Source organism: Lagopus leucura, unplaced genomic scaffold, assembly GCF_019238085.1.
Source record: "Lagopus leucura isolate 7727_CA_CO unplaced genomic scaffold, USGS_WTPT01 Super-Scaffold_1, whole genome shotgun sequence".
NCBI classification, from domain to species: Eukaryota; Metazoa; Chordata; class Aves; order Galliformes; family Phasianidae; genus Lagopus; species Lagopus leucura.
The window spans coordinates 15,926,935-15,953,607 of NW_024962250.1; the positions used below are offsets into that span (position 1 = coordinate 15,926,935).

The 26,673-nt window shown below is 33.4% G+C and overlaps 1 protein-coding gene across 5 annotated transcripts in view; it reads right to left on the bottom strand.

Moving 5' to 3' along the window:
- NOVA1 (NOVA alternative splicing regulator 1) overlaps positions 1-26,673 on the bottom strand; it is a 132,022-nt gene that overhangs the window by 19,683 nt on the left and 85,666 nt on the right. For all 5 annotated transcript variants that reach the window (XM_042864529.1, XM_042864608.1, XM_042864688.1 and 2 more), the window contains 2 exons: positions 15,602-15,768; positions 5,762-5,833 (listed from right to left, as the gene is read on the bottom strand). In XM_042864529.1, the coding sequence (XP_042720463.1) occupies positions 5,762-5,833; positions 15,602-15,768 (239 nt within the window). The remainder of the gene's footprint in view (positions 1-5,761; positions 5,834-15,601; positions 15,769-26,673) is intronic.

The following is a 26,673-nucleotide window of genomic DNA, read 5'->3' on the forward strand; positions in this document are numbered from 1 at the left end:
GATACTGCAAAACAGTGTGAAAAAGTAGCCCAAGAACAAGAGAAATATGATAAAAGTCCTGTATTAATCTGAGAATCAGAAAAAAATGACAACAGCCTTCTACGGATATAGGTTAATTCCACTTTTGGCAATGAAATGAAAAGTTTCAGCTGAACAGAAGCAGGAAATGTTACCTCTGAGGCACTCAAACCTCTACTGGAGTCTTCTCACTTCAACAAGGGAATAAGTCTCCCTAGCACTTTCTCAAACATTACTTGCTATCCACAGTGTGCCATAGTCAACATATGATCTAAAAAGGAACTGTCACCTTATGAAACAAAAAGTTCACTTTACAGAGATATGAATTTACAATCCACAATAAATCTATAAATCTAGAATGTTAACAGATATTTTACACTGCAAAGACAAGTTTTTATCCAACTACTGTAGGCACGTTCATTTAATACTGTTAAGATACTCAATGCTGAATGGAGAGTCAAAATTATTAGTGGGTCAGCCTACAAAAGAACACCAAGTACTGAGTAGCAGCTAAGTTCAGATGTTAATGTTCTTGCTGAAATGTACTCAGAAAAATATCCTATTTCGAGAAATTCTGTGAAGAATTTTTCTGTTGGTAACAAAAACATACCGTAGGTTTGGGATCCAGAAAAAGTCAGTAAAACCTATGCAAATTACAGAACATATTGCTTGTCTCTATTCCCTTAGATATTGTGATGAGGTTTATACAGTTATTACCAAAGCTACTTGTAAAAAAAAATGGTCTGGTACCATAATCAGAACAATATGTTCATTATTCATGATATTTGTGTTTTTCAATGAATTTCTAAACTTTAGAATCCAGTGCACTAAATTCTTCCATGATGTGCTCCTATAAAACACTCCCTATTAGATGACATCTCTTCCAAAAAGTATATTACTTTCGTGAGTGGAAACCAGATTCCATGTAAATAAAATGATTATACTTATCAATGATCAATCCACAGATTGAAAATAGTTAAATTACTATTTGTATTTTCTCACTGTGAACTACCATAGAACTTATTTTTGACAACCCTGTTACGCTATGGACAGCTCGGTACAGCACCTTTCATAAAAATGCTAAATAACTTCTTATTAACTGTGCTTTTAAATACGTGGTACTGAGGTCTGGAAAATCAAATGATACATCCAGCATCAGTCAAACTCTGAGACCTAAAAATGAAACAGATGTTTTCAATATCACTGTAAGAAACGACATCAAAATAAAAGGATTAGAATGATTAGATAAATATTCAAGTAAAAATATCAGAGACAATGTACCTTGGATAACTTTCACATCAAATTATCATAAGTAAATAGAGATAGCATCCAGATGGTCTATGAGAGCTAGCTAGTATCCTGAAATCATACTTAAAATTATCTATTTGCATTTCAAGATTAACACATTGAGAGTTTTAGTTTTGTATAAATATTTTATACTATTGTTCAAAGTCCATGTCCTTGATTAAAAATGTTTTCTTTCTTATTTCTTCTTCATCTGCTACAACAAAACAGATATTAAACGAGATGAATTTATAAATCCTTTAAAAGCCATGTGTCCTGCACTTGCTCAGTCCAATACTGAACAAAGATTTAGAAGTATTTTTTATCACAGATACTGCTGGCAGCAGATGAAATAGATATACTCCAAAAAAAATTATAAATCTTGAATAAGTCTTTGCAATGTACAAAATGATAAAATAGTTCCAGATGAAAAATATAGATTACAATTTAAAAATATGTAAACAGCCAGAGACAAAATAGTGCATTAAAAAAATTAAAAAGTTTATAGTAAGTTCGTGAAACAAATTCTGGAATAAGCACATTAGTGAGTTTAAGTTGGTCTAAGCTGTAAGGGAAGGAGAGAATATCCCATCCCTCTCTTATCTTTAAGTACTAACATCAGTTTTGGCCTTTTACTTTTTGACAGCCAGCAGTTAAGCTGTATCAATCTCATGGAAAAGGGGAGGACTGAAGAAGAAACCACATAAGGGTTCGCAATTGCACTTACAAGTGTACATGAAATACATACAAAACTTAGCCTCAGATCATTTGCATTTACCTCTAAAATAAGTAAAACAATATGTAAACACTTTTATTAAAGAAACGCCTATTTTCATTTAAAATAATTTTTGTCATCTGCACCTTTCTGAGGTAGCAAAGAAGGAAAAGCAAGCATGACGTTCACGGTACTATTTACCAATTATGAAAGGAAATTCCCATCTGAAGTGTATTGTGGAAAAGTAAAATTGATTTCTTCCTTCAGGTAAACAAAAGTAATGCTATATTCTGCCAATTTCAGGGGTGCTAGAAGAACAGTTTCACGTAGTCACACATGAATGTTTTCTTATAAAAAAAAGGCTGTCATGAGAGGGTAATGCTGAAGGTCTTGGTCTATAAGTACACAAAAAGATTCAAGTTGTTCTTTTCAGTGACATGTACAGAGGAGAAAGAAAACACAACCCTCTATTTGAAATGCATTCTGGGTATTCTTAATTCTATTTCATCAATTGTTCTTCCTTACTGAGAGTTTCCAATGCATTACTTTATATTGTGGACAAATGTCCAAGAAAGTACTGAAAAAATAAATTAGACTTTGCAACAATAATATTGACAGATACATATTTTCCTGGAACAAAACCAAAGAAAAATATTCTCCATGCACAGGTTTCTGCTGTACTAATGGGAATTCAGCATAGCACAACATGACAGATCTGAAGAGAGAGTTTTATTCCAGTATAAATGGCTAATATAGAGAATACCATCCTCTTGAGGATGATACAACATGCAGTTTTATGATCACTGAATTTTTTAAAGTAAAAAGAAGAAAACAAAAATTGAAAAAAAAATTGAAATTGCCCTAAAAGGGAGTTATGAATTTATCCAAATAGAGGCAAATCAAGTAATTAAAAGGAAGATGTAATATAAGCTGGATTTCCTGCCTAGTGTCCTCTGACTTCTCCTGACAGAACTGTCTTCTCTTGTGGTAAATACTTGCGTAGGAATTGCTCTGTTCTCTATGCAAACCCTGTCAGAAGAAAACAACTGCTGTACAGTGAGAAGGATCACATCATTATGTAAGCTCATCTACATGCATCCTCAACAAGTCTCTAAATGCAATGACTCATAGGGAGTGCTCCAACTCAGTTAAAATCTTACGCTAACAGCAAACAATTTCTACCAGCACTAAGCCTTAGTAAAATGTTGCTTAATCACCTTTGTTAATTTTTAATATAAAATATGGTCTTGTCATGATTGAAATATTATAGAAAATTGAATGATCTTAAGTCTGATATGCTATTACACACACAGAGCTGTGCTGTGAATTTATCTTCCACCTTAACACTAAATTCCCTGACTTCGATTCAGTTAAATAAGCTCTTTCATATTGTCTTTATATAACAATTTATTAGAAAATCCACACCCAAGCAGTTATTTTCTATTAAGAATCATCATACCTAGCCATAGATCAAAACAAATTTGTTTTGTTCTCTCTTAGTCTCCTACTGGTTACTTACTTGACTACTGACAGGTTTTAGATTACCGTGTTGGAACCTATTTTCATGTCACAGCCGCAGTGCAGATACTTGTGACATACTGGTGCTGAATACTAATCACTACTACAGTCTAGGAACAATTGCCAGCTACATCACTTATCACAAGCATGAACAGAAAAGCCTTAATTGCCTTATCATGTGCTTTGTGCTTGCTGCTGAAATGGTTAGAAACCACTAGGAAATGAAAGCTTGAAAGCTGGGATAAAATAATTAAAAACCAGTAAAGATTTCTAGGGTTAATGATAAATGCATTTCCAAAAGCCACTTAAAGAATGTATTACTCTTTTTCATTTATACAATTTTAATGCAGCTCAAAAGAGGTCTTGGTTATTTCTATGAAAATGGAACTGAATATGAGTCAGGGATAAAATGCATTAGCAGATGTAAGGTGGGATACAGGCACTATACAAAGCATATACTTTTCTCTTAGTTTGGACATTCCAGCTGTATCACTTGATAACATTCTCATAGAACAATTTTTGGTAAAGATATTTTTTAGCTATTAAAAGACATTTAAGTTTAATATGATACACAGTAGATTTGATTATTCAAAATTCATAGAACAGATGTAAAGTAGATACCTCTCTGATACTAATAAAAAAGCCAAACAGTATTTTCTGTTAAATAGAAGAACATATTATTTAATTCTCTCAGTAATGATCATCAGGGTAGAGTCATATTTAAAAAAAAAAGGTAAAAGAGCAAAATAATAGAAAGAACACTTTTTAAAAAGATGTGTTTGTTCAACGTTTTCAAAACCTTCTAATTAAAATACACAAAACAATAACATTAAGAGGGAGAGAATAAAGACTGAACAGAGTAGACTGTTCATAAAATAACCCATAGTTGTTGGCAAAGATTTTATATTTGTCAGTTAAAGATGATGGAGCCAAACAACTATCGCTGGAATGGAAGCAGTCTGATGAAGAAAGCTTTCATATTGAAGTGAAGGATATCATAACATACAGTGTTCTTATAATTCTTCTATCTGTATTGTTTCTCTCTAAATTTCATTACTCTCTGCATTAGATGTCTCTTTCAACAGCTGCATACATGTTGATCAAAAATATGACATATTGCTTTAATATGCCTTGTCCTGTTATATGTAAAATTATTCATACAGACAAAAAGTTCTAAACAGTTCATAAAATATCAGAGAATCAATAATTAGTTAACTTCAAGAGGGAAATAACTTGTTTTGAAGAAAATTTTTCTGGAAAACTAATTTGTGCAAGGTCTGATAGAAGCACTCAGCTAACTTACACGGAGGCTGTGTTTAAAAAACTGTTAGCATTAATTGAATATTATTTGAACACCAAATATGTTAAACTTAACAGCACATTAAAAAAAACTGAATAAGATATTTATTAAGCATGAATCAGTTCTAAATAGAATAGTATGAAGCAACTTTAACAATTTTCATAAAAAAGGAAGATACACAACCATGATGATTTGTGGACATAATGAAGCAGACGTGGCTGTTGTTTTTTCCGCGGTTAAAAGAGATATAAAGGAGTGTAATTAAAATTGCACTAGTATTACAGTTTACACTTTTTAAAAACTAGATGTGAATTAAAATTAATTAGATGTATTTGAGATGTTTTAAAGTGACTTAATTTTACTTCATTCTAAGTCAAGATATTTTCACTTAAGATCTTTTATTACACACAACAATAATTAAACATACTTAAACAATGTCCTTATGTTACTGTCCACAAACATATTTGAAAATTCTTGAAATCAGTAAGTAAATAAAATCTAAAATCTACTGCCAGGCTGATATACATCCAATTAAGTATGGTTTATGGGTAATTCCACTGTAATTTATCCAGGACGTAAATACGTGTGTGCATATATACATAAACATACCAAGACTTACTCTGTCTACAGAAATACCAGTATGCATCCTTACTATTTATTAACGAAATTTTAAAAATAATACTATTTTACAAGATTTATAAAAAAAAAAAAAATTGTTTTTATCTGAGATCTTAAAGAAGACAAAACAAAAGAAAAAAAAAGATTTCCATTCAATTTACGAAATTCTAATAAGAGTTAGATATCTATGGTTATGGGTGTACACATGTGAATGAACGAATAAATCCTTAACCCACCATATCTTTTTCTCCAGTTTGCAAGCTGTCACCCGTGAAAAGTATGGTGTAGATGGTAGGATGATACTGTACCTGATTGGCTCTGGAGGTGGTCATGGGATCAGATGGAGAGGACTTGGTGGTAGTTGGGGAAGATGGCAATGTCTGGGAACAAAGCAGTTCAGGAGCAAATCAACCTTTACAAGCCTTAGACTGAACAGTTAAAAAATAAATAAACCAACAAAAGTAACATAACTACAAAATTAAAATGAATAAAAAATGCCTAAGACAAAATCTTTCTCCTACTCATTGGAACTTAATGGAATTTAAAGTCAATTGGATAAATAATGCACGTAAATATGCATGCTTATGCATGTAAAAAGAAATTCATGACTTGAAATCAAGATGGTGAACTCACATAAATACTGAAAAATATGCCAGCCACATGAGGAATATATTCTTTCCTCTCTCTTTCTCTTAAGGAAAATGAAAACCAGAAAACACAAATTCCAGCAAGTTCAATGAGCACACTAAAAACAATTATCAGCCTACAAGCAAACAGGGCCTGTGTTTGAAAGAAAGTACTGAAATTTTAATTTGGCACCTTATAACGCACCATTCTATTGCACGGACTATAGCCAGCAAACTGTGTTCCATACCTTAAAACAATTACACTGAAGCTACGAGCTTTCAGCAATGTAGTAATTACTAAAGTATTAATTGATCATTTTTAATTGAGAGGCGTGTGAAAAAATGTAAACAACAATCTCATGATGGATGAGCATGCAACTAATACCTTCACAACAAATTGCTACAATATATTTATCATTAGTGTTAACGATCCTTTAATTGAGCAAAAGTTAATAACGTATCATCAGCCTGCGTTCAAAATAAACACAAAAAAGAATTAGGAGTCATATTTATTGATAATGTTTTCTAAATAATATACATACGCTTAACATTAATTCTTCAACATACCAAAAAAGCACTGCTCTGCTTAAAACTTTATACAAGTATCTCTTTTTAATGTATTAGATCCTGACAGAGGAACTCTTTACTTTTAATAAATGTTATGAAAACTTCAAATTCCCACTTCCAAAATATAACATACAGTACTTGTTCAAAGCATGTATTTTTGACATTTTTATAATATATAAATGATAGAAAATATTCCAAATTACACTATTTTTACTTTAGGAAGTAAAATGTTAAAATGCTGTACAACACAATGCATCATATGGACAAACAATCACTAACCAAAACTATTGAGAAATAGAAGCAAAATTTCACATTTTCAGCAGTTCTGTTACTTACAATCATCGACAGTCCCTCATAAAATAGGTATACATAATTTTTCACTAAAACTCAATGCATATGAAAAGCTGGAACACTGTGAATGCATAAAGTTATGTGTATTAGAAAAATAAGGGCTTGTACATATGCACACACAAATATTTTGTCTGCATGTTAAGCAATATGAAGATCCATCTTTTCATAGTTTGTACATAGTCAAGCAGCCAAAATAGGAACAAAAAAATATAAAGAAACAGATCCTTATTTTTGTTTCCAACTTGTAGTTTACAATATAAAACAATAAAAATAAAAACAAGATACATACAGATTCAGCATCAACTGGGACTTCCTCAAGAAGCTTAAGTAAAAAATACTGCTATGTATGAAGTACTACAAATAAATGCCTGGAAAAGTGTTGTTGATCAGAAGATAGTATATACTTGTGAAAATCAAGACAATTATAAAGGATTCCCCCATGTCTTTGTACACAGAACATGGGTTCATTTGCAAGCAGTTAGTTATTTTAGAAAAAGAAGTGTCAAATTACACAATAGCAAAGGGCCAGAAATTTGCAATCACAGAAGCATACTTTGATTTTTGAGATCACACAGCGTATCTGCACTGATTTTCATCATTTAAGCTCAAACTGAGATGAAAAAAGGAAAGGGGGGGAAAAAAAAAAAGGAAAAAAAATTGAAAGAGAATGGAAGACTGTAACTCTCCTATTTTTGGTTTTAATTACAACTTAATATTAAACTTTCATCCTGAATTAGAATACATATATAGATATACACATACATATACTTTACAATTCTCCAGGAAAAAAAAAAAACCAAAAACAAACCCAAACAAACAAAGAAACAACAACAACAACAAAAAAAAGCAAGAAACAAAACGTACCACCAAGAAACAGAAAATATACTTTGACTAAAATATTTCATACACATAGCAATTTGTGCGATCATCATCCATTGCTCCTTAGGGCATACAGCAGTGTAACCAGTGTTATTACGGTACACTATGCTAATTGAAGGAAAAAATAGGCTGATAAAATGAACTTTCTTCACTGGTGTTTCTACATCTACATCTAACTACAGGATGAAAACACATGTAGTGCTTCAACGCTGAATAATGACCTAACTGCTGATAATACTAGGACTGTGTGAAACTGAAGGCATTTTATTTTTCCTTTAATATTAGTCTTGTTAAAGAATAAAAAAGTATGGCAGCAAAGAAAAGAGAGTGCTCATATTCAGTTCAGGTGAACACTGAGCTACAACATTCATTAAGTTGATGTATTTCACTATTTCATTTTAGCAAAAGCGTGTTTAAAATACAACAGAAAATAAGATAAAAGCATTGAAAAGTGAAACAATTATATTAACAAACAAGAATAAAGTAACAACATAGACATTTTTTTTCCAAGTACACATACTGGTGACAAAATATAAGTATTAGTAGTACGTATTATTATTTTCTAAACTGGGGTGTTTGTGTTTGAGGTTTAATCTCTATTACTTTGTTTTATATTTAGAGATATATGTATGTAAGAGACACATATGTATCTAGAAATACATATATTAAAAAAACTTGACAGACTTTTGTAAAATTTCATCTCTTTTCATGATGCTTCTTTATAATTCTGGAGAAACACCAAATACCAGTTACCTATTAATTCCTTCAATATTGAAATAACAAAATGAGATTTCTGGGAGAAAAAAAAAAAAAGGAAAGAAAAAAGTAAAAAAGTAATAAAACACATCATTTGGAAATTGTTTTGAATTTCCATTGGCTGATTTGTAACATATGAATACATCCAGTTGCCTTGCAAGAGCTTTTAAGCAAAATTAATTCTTAAAAAAAAAAAAAAAAAAAAAAAAACTTGGACAGAGCTCAATAATTCTGATTTATTACAGTGTAAAATATATTTAAAAAATTTGGCAAGCGTTTTTGCATTAGGCAAGCACTTTTATTTAGTAATTATTAGGCTTGTGGGAATGAGTTGTATAAATTCACATAACAGAGTTTTTGAGACTGAAACATTTGTAGTGTAATTGAAGCTCTCCTGAAATCACATCTTCCCAGGTAGCAGGCAAGTCACAATTCCTACTGAACACCACTTTTAAGAATCTTGCAGTTTTGTTCTGTTTTCCTTCCTTAAAGATTTTGCATAAGTTATGTGAGTAAACAAATAGAAGACAATATTTACAGGGAAGAAAATGCTTTTTCTTTGTGTGTTTTTTACTTTTTCCCCCCCTCTCTATTATAAACCTTTAGAAGAGATTTTAAGTAATAAAAAATTCTGAAGTAAAATTTAGTTGTATTTGAGTTCTCGTATTTTCCAAGTTCAAGAAAATACTTCTTCCTTGTTTTTCTCATTAAAAATGCTCTCAGGCTTTACAATATACTAAAGGGTGCAGAAAGATGGCCACAGCATGACATTTGGATGCTCTGTACTTTTAGCTTGCAAAATGAAGACACATTTGCATCACAGAAATACAGAATATGTACACTACAACTGCATGGTGTTCCAGGAGGCTTACTGAGACCTCTTTCCTGTAACTCTGTGAACTGTCTAATTAAGATCAACGTATAAATGACAAAGGTCACATCTTTTTATATATATATATATATATATATATATATATATATACATATATACATATATCTGTGTATATATATATATATGTATATATATATACACACAAACTAAGAAAAGATAAATATTGTACTGAGACTGTTAATTTAATTCTCAATATCTATCAGTGTATTTAGTACACACATGGGTAGAAGGAAAAGGCAGAAAATGAAATATTTAGAAATAAGGTTAGAGACATGAAAGTATAAGACAAAAAAAAAAACCAAACATTTAAATGTGAAGATGAAAGTGCATTTACAGTTAACCACTTTCTATTTTCCCACTATAGAGCTTGCTAAACAATCTTGGTCATAACATTATTCATATTACAGTGTTATTATAACCAATCTAATAGTGCATTTCAGTCTTGAATATAAACGTTCGTGCTGGTAAATCAAATTAATTTAATGGGAATATTAATTTGCTTAAGCCAATATTTTAATACATTTTAAAGATAAGATGGTATCTTTTTGGAATATTATAAAATAGTTGAATACCTTCTGCAGCTAGAATAAGGAAAAAAAAGATCTGAAAATTCCTGTTACACTGTACAACACATAAGACTGACTTAATAAGCTAGTAAATAGCAGCAAAGAGGAGCCTATCTCAGACTTCTTCTTTTGCTAAACACATTAAATTTTCTTTTCCACCTTCTGTGAATTTTTATAACTTAAAACTTTACAAAATGATTTTCATCTGATAACAACTGTATAAGTAACACATTTTAAAAATGCATTTTTAAAAAAGAAATTACTGAGAACTGCTAAGTTATTTTCAAACAAGACTGTAAAAGGGCTACTTTGATAACTTAAGGGATCTAACATTACTTGCTACCTTTTCTACATGGACCAAATAAAAACCATTCAGATTGATATTTCGTGCTCTTTGCATTTGGTTTTGCTTTTGGGAAAAAGAATATCTAGAGCATAGAACAGGACAGAAAGTAAGTTAGCATATGCAGATAAAATGCTTGCTTACAGGTATGTATAAGGTAATTTCTGTGTGTTTATACACTCTTCAGGGTATCTCCTTGAAACAGGAAACAAGTTGTGGTAAGTCTGATGTGAAAGAGAGCTTATCTCATATTTTGCCTTTATTGTACAATAAGGGTGAATGAGCATAAAGCAAACTAGCAGGTGCCATTTGGATCATCAGAGCAATTCCTGGATGGAGTGTGTGATTTACGATGAAGATTACAGTAAGGTGGACAAAGAAGGACTTTCTTTTCTCAAAACTTGTCACAGTAACACAGAACTAATGTAAGATGTGGTGTTACGTAGAAATACCAGAAAATTCAAGTACTTAACCAAACACAGGTAACGTGGATCACAAAACTTTGAGAACTAAAGGAAAAAAAAAAATCACCTTTTGATTCTGGGCTACTTTGAGATTTAGAAAAGTACGATCAAAACTGCAAAGCCTTAGAAAGCTCAAGATAATGAGAACTTCTGCAATGCTAAATACTACTGTTCATTCCCCTAAAGCAATCTTCTTTCTTCATTCCTCTTTTGAAGCACATACAAGAGCTAACCATCAACAATTAATGGAACATTAATTGAGTTTAAAAAGCATTTTTATACATATGATGATTACACTGAACACTGGTGAAATGAAACAAAATTAAAATATCATAAAATAGTGATCTAGCAGCAGAAGTCAAGTGCACATGAGGAATAAAACACTATAAGTTTTTTTTGTGGGACTAGGAATTGGAATGCTGAACTTTTGCCATGGGACCTAATACAAATGACTATCTCTCTAGTATAGGACAAATTACTTTTGTTCATCCTGATGACTTGTAAACACACCTGCATAACATATAATTCATGGTTAAGAATGGTAATTGATGCCATTCTTCACTGGTATTCAAACCTGAGAAAGGTTTATAAGAAATTATTGAAAAGATTAAGAGACAGTGATTTATAAAACAGCTTATATTTATTATTATCCCCAAATGAAAAATGTGGAGTTTTCTTATAGTCTGCATGTTAATAAGGTTGCCCTAGGTGATACACTCTTTCAGAAGCAGATGCTAAAAGAAGAAAAGTTCATCACATGGGAGAGGCATTTTAAGAAACCTCTTAAATCTATTAAAGCTCTAATTTGACCAACTCATATCCAAAGCATAAATATATATATATATATATATTAAATCCTCTATTTTAACCAACATATTCTGATATGTACTCTTAAAGTCAGGTTCTATTTGAGCACTTAGAAGATAAGCTTTTCATTAAATCGGGTGAGTGGTCCAATATATTTTGTTGTTGATCAGAATTTCTGAAGTAATCCTATTCAAGTAGTTCTTTTTACTGGAAGAAAAAGTATGTACAAATCTGAGTTCAGATACTGAATTTTATACATTTTAAGTATAATATCTGGGAATGTGATTAATGAATGGAACAAAAGTTAAACAATCTACAAGAAGTTACTTGTCTACTGAAAAAGTTGAAATAAAAATATTAATTGGAAGTTCTATATGTGAAAGCTTTAGTCCAGATTTTCAAGGAAGAACCTTTGTTGACGTTGTGATAACTAAAGACTTCACAGAATCAATCAGGTTGGAAGGGATCTCAGAAGGCCAGTCAGGATAAACTCTTCGTTATAGCAGAGTTCACTATAAGATCACATGCTCTTCCTTACGTATAATGCTAACCTCTGCAATAGCAAACTGCAGTTCCATATGCTTCCCGGGTAGGCTGCAAAAACACCTTCTACCTAATAAATAACTGCATAGCTGGAAGGAAAATTCTGTCATTGTAAAGAAGCTTCAGTGGTTTCTGAATAAGGTGATGTGATAAGACACTACAGAGTTTTCTCCCACTCTTTATAGTAGCTGCTATTAGTTTAGAGGTGAAATTTAAAGCTCTGTAAGCTAATTATGAAGCCAAAACAGCTCAGTCTCCTGAGTACTTTATGAAAACTGCATTCTGTTCTCCCGGTTTATAACATAGTACTACAAAGCTGGTATGATACTTCCTCTATTGGAGAGGTTAGATCCTCATAGCAGTTTCTAGGAAATAAACGAACATAGTCGGTTATTGTTGAACAGTATCTAGAAGCTACAGATATCTGACAGCTATGAAGAGACTATCTATATTTCATAGAAGTAATAGATGCAAACAGTAATGAGTTAAATATTGATCAGACCTATTCAGGGTACAGACCTACTTGATATTTATTAGTAAGTCTACAGGGTCAGAAGATTAGAAAAAATATTGTCGAGAAGGCTCAAACTGAATCAGACAGATTTGCCTGTGAGGATTCCAATGACAAAAAGTATAAGTTAGAGAGAATGGAACATTTGGATTGCAACTTGATTTGTATAAATAAAAGCCAAGCCATGCTCAGCCTCATTGCACACCTGCGACTTCCTGAAGACAGAAAGTTCTGAAACTTGAGAGAGGCAGCAAACAGTTTACCTACTAACATTCTTGACTGAAATCATAAACATACATCTCCTTTCTTTGCTTGCTTCTTATCTGTAGAGAAGTCCACAATGAGAGCTATATCCTCATACAGACATGGGTGATACTCCAAAGCTTCAAGCTATAAGCACCTTCATTCATAAGGGACAACAGTCCTGTTGTTTTTTTTCTTTTTGCTCATCTGCTTGAGACAAAATCAACTGAAATATGTCTCAGACCTCCAAGGGAAGGCAAAATTTATAGTTTCAAATCTAATCTTTATCTCATATGCTAAAGCTGCTTTCCTCAGCTCACAACATTATACTTCAGAATACTTGAATGATAAAGTTTTTGGGTAATTCTCTAAGAGAGTAAGAGCACATAAAAAGTTTGTGTAAAAGAAGAAGCTGTAATTCATACTGCTTGTTTTTCACATGTTAATAGTGATTTGAATGACCAGAATGATCAGGATAGTGTCTAAAATTTTGTCCTGTCTGTTGTAAGAACATAGCAGCACAGAAGTTCCAGATCATGATTATCCATTATAAAATATCCTTTTACATTTCTTAAATAGAAGTAATTTCTATTTCATTAAGACAGTCGATATTCTGACAGCAGAGTATACTTCACTATAAACTCTATCTAACAACTAAGCTAATAATTTCAAACCTTGGTGTAAAAACAAACAAACAAAAAAAAAAAACCCAACAAAACAGAATAAGACTTACACTGTCAATATTTATATATTATGAAATTACCATGAACAGATGTAACTTCCTTAAAACAAAACTAAAACAATTAACTTTACGTAGTTGATACTGTTCAACATATGAACAAGCATATCTGCAAATGATAGACATGTGTTCACCTGTATGTGCACAGATGATACGTTTAAATTATAAAATGTGGAGCCAGAAAAAACATACTAGAATCATGTAAGAAATATATTGTATTCAGCCTGTGTCTAGACTTCAGTGGTAGCAGCTCTAATATCTAAACCATCACTCCAGAAGTTAACATTCCAAGCATGGAATCAAATGAATAAAAGTAAATAAACAAAAAAGAACAAAAAAAAAAAAAAAAAAGGAAAAAGAAAACAAAAATACAATGAGAACTAACCACACCACCACCAACTTCACAAAGTAGTTTTCTTTAGAACTAATTCCTCCTCAGCTTCTGTGTGGAAAAACTACATCAAATTGAGAAACAAGACAGGAAGTATTAAGGAATATCACTATGCAGCTCTGTAATCTAGTTTCTCAGTAGTGACTTGAAAAGAGTTTCACTTACATTGCAAAGTGGAAAAGCACTTTTTACAGCAATAAATAAAATTCATTTCCCACTTGGTTAAGAGGTAACGGCATAAAATCTAACATTCTACAGGATGAAAAGACATTTAAAGCACAGATCTGCTCTTCAGGTTTCTCTCTCTTCCTCTCCTCTCCACCTCAGGCACAAACATTTTCATGTCTAATAACTGAGAGACTAATTCTAAAAATTGAGGCTTTTCATTTTAGTATTTTCTTATAAATTACCTAGAGGGTTTTTTGTTTGGTTTTGTTTTTTAGTGCAAAAGTATAACATGTAAAGAAAATAGTAGTAATAATTAGAAATCACATACAGTGGCTTGGCACAGTTTCATCCATTTAAAACAGTGTGTTCATTTACCACATCTTCATTTATACGTTCTGTGTATGGCTTTACATAGAAAGTAAAGTAATTGTAGAGAGTTACTAAATTACTTAATAGGACACTGAATCTAGTAGTAGATTCAGTAGCTAGTGTAGAGGACCAAACAAACTTATCCTATGTAGAAAAGGTGAGAAACTAATGTTCACTCATTTCCTTCTTCATCTTTTTCTAATTCAATAAAATGGAAAATAATTTATTTAAAATTCTATATGACGAATTCCACATTCTCCTTATAGAAAATGATTTCTTTAAAATTAGAATTGTTTTGGGAATTACAGTGAACTAGAAAAAACACTAATCCAATGATATCTTGAAAAAATATTTTGCATGTCCTATAGATACTGAAATAAGACAATATAAAACAGGTAAAAAGATGCCAAAAATAACAGAAATTGAGTAGTAGATAACATCCCAAATAAGTTATCCTTATATTTTCAAATTCTCACATGTAAATTTTTAAGTACATATTTAAAGGTCTAAAATACAATTAACATTTTTGGGTTTGTTTTTGCTTTATTTAAGATACATGAAAATAGTAAAAATTCTTTTAATTCTCTAAAGATTTACAAGAGGCTCGTATTTTTAATTTTAAACTTTAGCAATCCTTTTTAACTAAAACCTAGATGTGTATTATTGCCTAATACAGTAGAGAAGAGTTTACGAAAGAAACACATTAGAGTCTGAAATTTGTAAGACACTAAAAGAACTGCTGGGAAACTTGGGACATGCAAGCATAAAAAAGAAGTGGACTAGTAATTTAGTAAATCACTAAAAAGGAAAATAACATGTTCTGAAGGAACATATTATGTTCACCCTTTGCTGCCTTAAAATTTTAAAGCTTCTGAAAACAGAAGCTAATTCTAAGGAGTTGATGTGACTCTCTATTCCCAACCAAAAACTCACTTGTTTGATGCGGTCTGGATTGACAGTGGTCTGTGGCTGTAGGATGCTGACAGGCTCTGTCTTGGCCACATTTTGAGGCATTTCTCGAATCTTCTCTGCAATGAAGCCATGAACTGCATTTAGTGCTTCAACTGTTCCCTGGATCAGACACACCCGCTCTGTAGTACCTGAAAGAAAATAGTTGATCAAATGGGGTTGTCAGATCTCACAAATCACTTGAATTACGTCATAAAGATGGTGCTCAAAAGCAGTCTTAACAAAACATCTAGCAGTATCTCAGTAAGTATCTTAAAATGTTTTAAGCAACTCATATTTATGTGGACTCCATAAACATGTAACTTCCCAATCCAGTCTGGACAAAAGACGATTTGTAAGCAATTCGAAAAACTGATTACTGGTAAACTGATTACATTCTGAGCAGTATACTACATCTGTGTCAATACATTTGTCAATATATAGCAAAAAAAAATCAGAATATTTATGTGACGAGTTATAACAGGTTTTCAATACATCATCTTCAAAATATGATTTTTTTTTTTCCCCAAATAATACTAACAAAGAAGGGGGTTTGAATGACATAAGTGGAAGCGACCACTGTAAATGAAGCTTGTTTCCTCCACGTAGCTTTCTTGATGCCTACTTTTCTACGTGGATTCTTCCTCCACTCAGAAACAACTCCTGTGGTTTTTATGTAAAGCAATCCAGCTCTAAGAAAATGCTCTGGGGAGTCTTTACACTGCAGTATTAATTGTCTCCTAAATGATGAGATGTGATGTGGATTGATCAATGCAGCTAATGCAAGTGTTCTCTAGGTCAGCAGACAACACATTGAAACCAAACATAGATCAGGTTACATCCAAGCTACTGGAGTCTGATGTGGAAAGCACTTAACAAGGATGACTGCTGTCAAAACATGTGAAAGGAGAACAGCCACTGCTAAACAGGAATTTCATTGGACTTGGCAGTAAGTGACTAGAGGGTAAGCTACTGTCTGTGTTATTTTAGAACACACAACAGAGTAGACACACATTTAATCGTACTACTTAGTCCAAACAACATGCATTCTAATACGCATAAACCAGAAAGCAGTAAATGGGCATCACTGCTCCATGAAGAAAGAGAATTGTGCAAATGCACACAATACATAGAGTAAGATACAGCTTCAGAACATGTTATAGCAGTCCATTTTCTCTGAAGGTTAGGTCTTAGAATTTCTAACGAAATAAATGAAAAAAAAAAAAGTTGAAAAGAATAGGGGTCTGAAAAAATTGTTCACACACACAGCTGGGAAATGCTTTAATCTTTTGAAGCAATGTTGTCATATTCCCTCATTTAAGTCTAATGGCTTTTCACTCAGATAACAGTGTACAATCATTTGCAAGAGTCATACATGAAAAACTATCAGACGTGACCAACCTGCACAACAAAAATAAACCTTTAAATCACTGAAGTTGGTAAGATCTGTCATTTAAAAAACTTCTAGTCCCAATTACTGTCTAACACAAACCATTACATTATTATTTTCAGACATTTAACAAGCCCACTGCAGGTTTCTATGAAAAAAAGAACAACTCAGCCAGCAATACTTCATATAATCTTCAAAATTTGTATTAAAATTACAAATCTCATTCTTGAAACAGCTTAAAGCTTGAAAAACAAGCTACCAAATGTGTCTTTATGGATTTTTTTGTGTGTGCAGACTTTGCCAACATATTTTTTAAATAAATTACACATAAAATCAGAGTTGTCATATATGATTAATTTCCTTTTACATATAAGAAGAAATAAAACATATACAAGTCAAGAATAGCTTTTCCACAGAAAAATAATAAATGCAGATTTGGTGGTCATCACCTGCAAGTTATTTATGCTCATCAAAAATATATTTATAAAACTAACACAGAAAAAGGGAATTTGAATCAGGTTTTTGTTCGTTTGCTTTTAGGAGGCAATTTATAGATCCTAACTTTTGAATATGAAAACAGATATTGAATTAGAAAAAATACTCTCCACAGTTCCATGGGGAGAGAACTAGCAGACACCTAGCATTAGCAGACATCAACCTTTAAAGTAAATAAACAAAATCCTGCTTTGATATTCACTTAAGTTAGGTATGCCTAAGAGCTTAAAAGATTGCATTAACTTTTATCATTCATTTTCCTTCTGACCCCTTTACCTACCTAGAACTTCACTTCTGGCAAACACCCTTTCACAACTACCTCCTATAATATAAAGTCCATTTTAAATGCAGTTGTGAAACTTCAAACTCACACAAAACAAGCTTCTCATCTAAGAAGGTTAATTACTTATTAATGAACTGATACAGCTTTTAAAACAAACATTAAAATAAATGCAGGATGCAATACGATGAAAGAAGCTAAGAAATTTCATGCTTGCACTGTTATTTGTATTTCTAACAGGCATACACCTATCTATACTAGGTACTATTATGCTTTAAGTGCTTCCTTCAAAGTTCTGATTCAATAAGTGAAAGTTCTACTGCATTCACAACATTCACTAAAAAGTAAAATATGCTTCTGTATTTTGTGAGCCTGAGTAAAAGTATTTTGGGAAACACATTGTACCTTTCAGAAATGTCTGGCTTTTCTGTGTTTCTGTATATTTTTTCATTAGGCTTCTGAATCAATCTTAAAGAGCCTAATGCACTTCCAGCATAAGGTACCCTCAATGCATCTACTAATTATATCTTCTTATACTTTTCCAGTGTACCATACCAATTTGATAGTGAAAAGGAAAACCTGACAGAGGAGCCACAGCTAATAACTAATGGAAAGGCTAAGTTACAATCTCTCATCAACTAAATTGCATTAAGGTTTTTATTGGATAAATCACAGTACAACTGTCTACTAACCTTAGGATCCCAGGCATTTATTTTTCTGACCAATGATCAAAAGGCCTGCACAGTGGGGTTCTAACACAGCTAGGAAATGTTTCAGCCTGTTACTTACCTCACAAAATTTGGTAAAATATGATTGTGCCTTGACACAATTACTCTGGCAATATAAAATAAACAGTCTTTTGTAAATTGCCAGTAATGTCCTTAACATAAACATTCTTCCTTGTCTATAACATTTCCTCTCTGCAATTACATAAAATCTCAATAAATAAAACCAGACAATGAAAAATATGTTATACTGAAATACATTAGTAATATTTTGTACTTTCAAGAGATGTAAGAGACTTTTATCAGATAAGTGACAAAATGCACATACCCTTAAACGTAACAAGTCACATATGTGCAAAATGTCAAAGAAAGTTCAACAAGGCACTCTTCTCCATCAATAACTCTCTTTGCTGTACTTGTATTCTCAGTTCTTGAGGCAGCTCTAGTTGTTATTAGTTGAGAACTCATTCCCGTCTCCATCACAGAAAGACATCTTTCTCAACACAAGCCTTTATGTGCTAATAGACTTCCCTGACTAGAAGAGGCAACAAGGGCTGGCAGCAATACTAACACTCCCATGTTCTGCATTCATTTTGATCCAGACAAAATAATGTGGGAACTGTTTACACAAAACACATACCAAATTAGAGACTGAAACTTAATATTGCCTGATAAAGTAATTAAAGTAACAGACTCAAAGAGAAAAATCTAATTGAAGTAATCTGTGAAATCAAAAAGAAATAAGTACAGCCTGAAGGAAGCTTCTTTATGTCTCTTTCATAAAACTAGGGCATACTTAACTTAGAAACAGATTATCAACCAGACACATTTTGCTTAACTAATGCTCCATTCTTCTTTAACAGAGACATAAACAGATCCCTTTACTGTTTCATCTGCAATTACACCTTCTGAAATTCTAACTATTAACATTTTCTGCAGCTGATACTTCACATAAGTCAAACGTCTAATAAAAAAGTTTAAACATGTATGAATAGCAGTTTGTTTCTTGAAACGTGATGTTAATCAAGTGCAATCAATGATTGTGATTTGCTAAAATCTGGAAAACTGAACATTAGAAATATCAATCTTCCAGTATTTTCTTACCAGGTGTCCTGACATTCACAGGAAGTTTTAGCAGAAACAGGTTACTGCTGAGCCCTTACTGATCACATGCAGCACATCAGTGTGGCCAAAATGGTTAGCTAACTAGATTTCGGAAAGGGCTATTTTACTTAACTGTAGATCCCAAACTCAATCCTTTCCCAGGTCTTCATACAGATTTATGACAGGAAAAGAAGCATTCCAGAGTGCACCCCACTGTGCCCAACTGCACTTTCAGTGGGGTGTAAGAGAATGGCCCAGTGTGATGTGTAACTTCACCACCACAAAATCAGGACAGAACACTACATTTGAACACAAGAGAATCAGTGTGAGGCAACACATAGTCACAAGATATGTCAAAATAAATGCTTGTCAAAATAAAATGATAAAATTTTATTCTATATAGCGATGTTGAAACAAGACAGACTCTCAGATACACTGCTATGAGTTCAAAATAAATCAGCTGTCTTAGTAAGTGCACGCGGTCTCCGCAACTTCATTTTGGCTTTTTCTCAAAGTACACAACACAGCAAGATGATAGCTCGAGTTACTCAATTTGCATATATATGGTTGCATCTAGATAAATGTGGCTAGCCATGAACACATGTGCACATACACATTAATATTCACATACTATTTATTTTATATGTATTGAAAGTTACCTCAAGTACAATTTAGGTAATGAAATGAAACAAAATGAAAACTGCTTCATAGCACCTGAATTTTCATATCTATATGAAATCTTCATGTTCAGAAGTTGCGCTCAGGTCACGAGTGAATTACATGAATCTGGGTTTGGTGTACTTATTAGTATGAACTGAGAGACTATTATTCCCCTGCCAGAAAGAAATGTAAGAAATTAAAGAGATCATAAAATTAAAAAACAGGAATACCGCACAATTGACAAAGGCTTTGAGGAAATGGAGAGACATCTTGAAAGCAAACAGTCCCTTCTATACAAAACGTTTTGTTGGCTATCAGCTAAGGATATCATGCTAATTTCCAAAACATTAAATTATACAAACAAAGATAAGGAATTACTAAAGTTATTACACTGTTGTAATCCTTGTTTACTGTCTAACATAACTACTTTCCTCTGCTTAAGATTCTTCTAATAAAAAAAATTGCAGATTTCACTTTCAAAAGCTCATTAATTTCAATCAAATCGAGAAAAGTTCAGGGATTTTTATTGCTATGGTTTTATGTAGGATGTTACTTAGATGAAAAACAAAAAGAAAATGCGTGTGCGAATGAATGAAAAATTTCTAGAAAATAAAAGCTTAAAAATTGGAAAGGACTGCAAACTGTTGACAGAAATACTACACATTAGTTTATCTGAAAGCAAGGCCTCCTATTTATTTATATGGAAACTACAACAGCTACAAAGAGCACAGTACAATACAGCAAATTCTGAGCTACAAGATACTCTTTTTAAACATAGCCATCACCATTAGCAATGCATTTTTTGCCAGTGATGAACAAGACCTGCATGCTGTGCATGTAAAAATCTGTAATAGAGGAAATGACCCACTATTTCAAAGTTGCTATGATGACATTGTTGATTTCATCAGCAACATATAACATAGTCACATGTCATAAGATAACATTTTCTTTCATCAGCCCAAATAGATGAAAACCAGAAAGTGTGAAGTCCAGACTATATGGTGGGTGTGGTAGGACAGTTCAGACAAGATTGGTAATTGGTAAACTGGCATACAGTCTGCCATTACCATCTTGCAAGAAAAAGATTGTCTTCTTCTCTGGCCTGACTGGAATTTTGAGCCTTCAGCTTAGTCAGTGGTGCAATGTAGCAGACAGAATTCCAGGAAATCCAGTAGGATCACTCCTTTCCTATTTTCTAAGACCATGCACATCACTTCACCAGCTGAGGCCTGTGTCTTGAGCTTATTCTTCAGTGGGAGATTCTCATATCACCACTCCATGGTTTGTTGTTTTGACTTCAATCCTAGTGAGGACACCACATCTCATCACTAGTATTGATGCAGTCCGGGCATCACATTCAGCTTTGTATTGATCCAGTAGATCCTGACAAACTTGTATATGGTCTTCTTTCTGATCCTTTCTGAGCATTTCTGGGACCCACCTGCTGTAAACTCTCCAATATTCCAGTGCTGCCACCATTATTTCCAACGCACTGAAGCTGATATTCATCTCCTTACAATGTTTCCAGCTCATAAGCTGCCAATTCATGTGGATGAGATGATCAAAACACTCTTCATTTTGTGGTGTGATAGCTGTGCACGGTTGTCCAGAACATGGCTTTAACATCATTGGCATCACTGCTGAAGTGCACCACCCATCACCTCACTGTGCTCACATTCACTGTTTGGTCTCCATCAACATTCAGCAAGCGCCAATGAATAACAATGGGTGCAATTTTTATCTGCATGGAAGAATTCAATTATACACCTTTGCTTCATACACAGTTCCATGTCAGGCACCATAGTGTCAGACTGCCCCTCTGCTGCCATCTGTTAGATGGCAACAACATGTAACTGAATACTGGCAGGAAGGTTCATTTTGTGCGGCCATACCACCAACATCCACTTCTGACATCACAGGCCAGCAAAATAAAACAGGAGGCATAACTTTTAGAGCAACTTTCATACTTTTTGTTATATTTTCTTATATCTTTTTTCTAATAATGTGATAACAGATTGCTTATTAATATACTTGTAGGATTACTAAGGTAATACATATACACATACATTTACTGAAAGAAAATCACTTCTATTTAGCCAGTAAAATATACTTTAAGTTGTAGGAAGTGATGCATCTTATAATTTGAAGTGAAAACAGTTCAAATCATCACGGAAGTTTTTCTCCAAAAAATAATTTCTAAGGTTTCATAGTTTAAAAATCTGTGAAAATTTGTGGAACTTTTTTTTAGATAAGGCCAAATGCTCAAGAAATCAAAATACCTAATACACTCATTACTATCTATTTGTTCAGAAAAAGCAAATAACATATTCCAGGTAAAAGAGCTATACTAAGCTTAGAAATTATTCTAAATCTAGAGAAAAATTCCTAGTACTTGTACACTATGAATATACTTGTTTATTGCGTGCATATTTTAAATATATTTTAAGTAAAAAACAGAAAGCGAGCATGTAATTTTTTTTTTTAACAGCATACCTATTGCTGCTGTATGGTTTTTAAGTCACTATCCTTCAAAAAGAAAAGCCTTTCAAAATCAATATCACAGAAAAAAAGGCATTTCACATAAGGATAAAGCATAGAGAAAGGTTATATCAATCATAGTTATAGCAAGGGCTGTAGCATATAAATTACTCCACGTTCCAATCCAGAAATATGAGAAAAGGATGCATACAGATGTATATTTTCATTCTAGAAAGAATGCTGTCACATGAAAAATACATTTCTGACCCAAATAATTTAAGTAGTATTAATGAAGATATTTATACATGTGCAAAAGAAAGAAGTAACATGGAATAATAAGTCAACAGCAGAGAATCACAGAATGGCCAGGGTTGGAAGGGACCTCAAGGATCATGAATCTCCAACCCCCCTGCCACATGCAGGGCCACCAACGTCCCCCATTTAACACTAGACCAGGCTGCCCAAGGCCCCATCCAATCTGGCCTCGAACACCTCCACGGACGGGGCATCCACAAGCTCTCGGGGCAACCTGTTCCAGCACCTCACCACTCTCCCTGTAAAGAACTTCCTCCTGAAGTCTAACCTAAATCTTCCTTGCCTCAACTTAAAACCATTTCCCCTTGCCCTGCCATTATCTACCCTTTCAAAGAATTGATTCCTCTCCTGTTTGTAGGCTCCCTTTAGGTATTTAAATGCTACAATGAAGTCACCCCACAGCCTTCTTTTCTCCAAGTTGAACAAGCCCAGCTCCCTCAGCCTGTTTTCATAAGGGAGATGCTCCAGTCCCCTGATCACCTTTGTGGCTCTCCTCTGAACCCTCTCTAACAGCTCTTTCTTGTACTAAGGGCTCCAGACCTGGACACAGTACTCCAGATGGGGCCTCACAAGAGCAGAGTAGAGTGGGACAATGTCCTCCCTGTCCCTGCTGGCCACCCCTCTTCTGAAATGGAGCCCGGGATACCATTTGCTTTTCAAGCTGCAAGAGCACACTGCTGGCTTATGTTAAGCTTTTCATCCATCAGGACCCCCAGGTACTTCTCCACGGAGCTGCTCTCAAGGACTGCTTGCTTCCAGTCTGCATAGATGCCTGGGATTCCTCAAGCCCGCGAGCAAAACTTTGCACTTGGCTATGTTGAACCTCATTAGGTTCACCCAGACCCTTATTTCAATTATGGGAAATTTTGTATTCTTTTTTTTTCTTTACATTTTAACTTCTACTGCCGTTTTCACTGCAGCAGTTGGCCCAAGGTTGTATTGTGTTGGCATTACCAATCATGAATATTGCATGAATTGTACCCAGTCTCAGAATCTCAGACTTTCTATATTTGCAGGTTTCTTGCTAACATGCTATGGAATTCAAAACCTGTGAGACTTTGGGACTTTAATTTAAGCCTGTGGCAATGAAGATGCAGCTGTTCATTTATAAGCAATCATCACAGCTACAGAAGTTGTAAAATTAAATTTGAAAAGCCACTTTCCTGAACTTTTAAAATGATTAAATTATAATAGAATCAGTGCTACTTTTTATTAGAAATACTTTCACTCATTAGCTTTCCTCCGAGTTTAAAATAAAACGAAGACAATTGCACATAGTATTTCACCTGAGTTTGCACCAGGTTAGCATTGCAGATTATGTATCAGTATTTGATTATTTTGCTCCTCACATACATAATTAGAAGATATCATCAACCATGACCCAGTCAAGAGTCTTTTGCAGATGGCATTATAAATTTTATTCTACACTGGCTCAGCTGCAACTAAACACTGCTAACAGAATTTATTTAAATAAAACTTCCATCAGTGAATCAAACCACAATTATAAACTGGGGTTTCTTACTCATTAAAGAAATGCCTTCAAATAAAAACACAGATGAACAATGCAGTTTTTCTCAATATGTGAAATCTACAGGTCTCCTCTCTGTTGAAAGTATAACATTGTATCAGGGAAAAATGGATTTCCATGTGTTGGCATCTGTAAGTTCCTACTTTTAACAATTAATCATCTTTTTAGATGACTGGGACAGTATCCAGGGTGCAAATGGCTGACCATGAGAGAGTCCAGAAATCCTCTAAGATACTGCCAATGCTCAATTTTTGCTCTTACAGTTAGGTGAGATCCTAAAAGCTTGACAAGTATTGCAAAGTGTCAGGACAATCAATTTTTATCAGTGAAAATATTTACAAACACATGACAGAGATACAATCACACTATCATGGTTTCCTTTTTTGGTGAAAAGAGGAAATTTCCCTTTGTGAGAAGCAACTGCAGTGTTTCTTAATGTTTTGTTCTGAGTACAAATACACAAAAAAAAGTGTATTTTCAAATTGACAGTAAACAAGATATCAGTTCTCTGCAGACAGCCAGCAGCTTAAGAGTCAAGAAGCAGATTTTGTTGTTTCCTTTTTCCTTTCCTGAAAGTTTTCACTTCAGTAAAAATAAATAAATAAAAATATACCCTCAGAAGATAAATTGTAAAGGAGCGCAAGACTCCCAAAAGACATAAAAGCAGAGTTTTTGTGATTTTCTTACACAGAAGGAGCTCTAATCTCCTTTGTTTATACATCTATCTTGTGACACGAGACTCTACAGAAATTATCTTTATGAACTTGAATTAAAAAATCATGCAGCTTTCAAAGACAACAGAAGCTTCCTTCAAATGCAGTTTCACCTTTTCTTTGCAGACACCCTGGGTAATTTCTTTGGTAACACCAGACGTACAATGCAAATGAATGTGGAAAGATTCGAAAAACTTCAGGGATAAACCTCTAGGAAAACCTTTAAGAAAAAAAAAAATAGCAAATTGCCTAAAATTATATGATTTAGTTTGTTGTATAACAATGCAGTGAATGCCACAAGGTGAGGCAGGTGAGAATTTCTAAAGTAGGGGATACTTCAGATGTCCACTGTTTCTCATTACATTCCTGTTTACCCTTCACAAGCTCCGAACTGTAGCGAGGAAAAAATCAATGAGAAGTGAGATAGAAAAGTGATCTTTTTGTTCTGTGTTTATTTATGATGATGGACTATCACCAAGAGAAGTGGTTCCTGCTAAATATAGACGTAATCAAAGGTGATTTACAAAGACAGCATTACATGCTGAACACCTCTAAGAGATTAAAGACTATGAATCTCTCCACTAAAAATTTATTAAGGCTGAACAGTATTTTTTGCTGTGTTATGTGGGGGCAAGTGTATAATCAATGAATATAGAGATATTACAATTATGAAATAAACCAGATAACTTGGTTAACCAGGTTATAATAACAAAAAGAGAACAGATAGAAAGCTTACCCACATCCTAGGCTTGCTGGAAAACTCCAGAGGAGGGATCTCCAGAAGAGATACTTTCCCACTGGTAGTCAGCTCTTAAATGGGTCTAAAAGAGGTGGAGCCAGGCTCCACCCCGTCTGGCAGCACAGGTGAATTGCCTTCACCTGTGCTCCGTGGCTGACTCATTGCTCACCTCAGGTGGTCAATCAGAGGTTCAAGCCATGATTCAGCAGTTCCCATACAGCAGGTATTGCTCATGTTATTTAAGACTGTTTTGTGTCCTGAAGAAAATATAAGTTTGAGTGTTGTGATTTAACTTTGTTCTTTCTTGACACAATGTGCATGCAAAAACATACGCACATAAAATCTAAAGATCTGCTGTTCTATTTTTACTATTATGATGACAAACTTCAAATATCATATATTCTGCAGACTGATTTATAGAAGTCAGTCTGGTGTGAAACCCTGTCAGTGATGCTAATTTTGTTTTATCATTGTGACCTGTTAGAATTGCGTTTCTTCCCAAGTTGACACCACACTCTATGGGAACTCCTTCAAGACTTTTCTCTGATGCAGTCACTCACTGCAAGGTGGAGTAGTAACATGGAAATGACTACAATGCTTATGCTCACTTGAGGAATTGTCAAACATCTA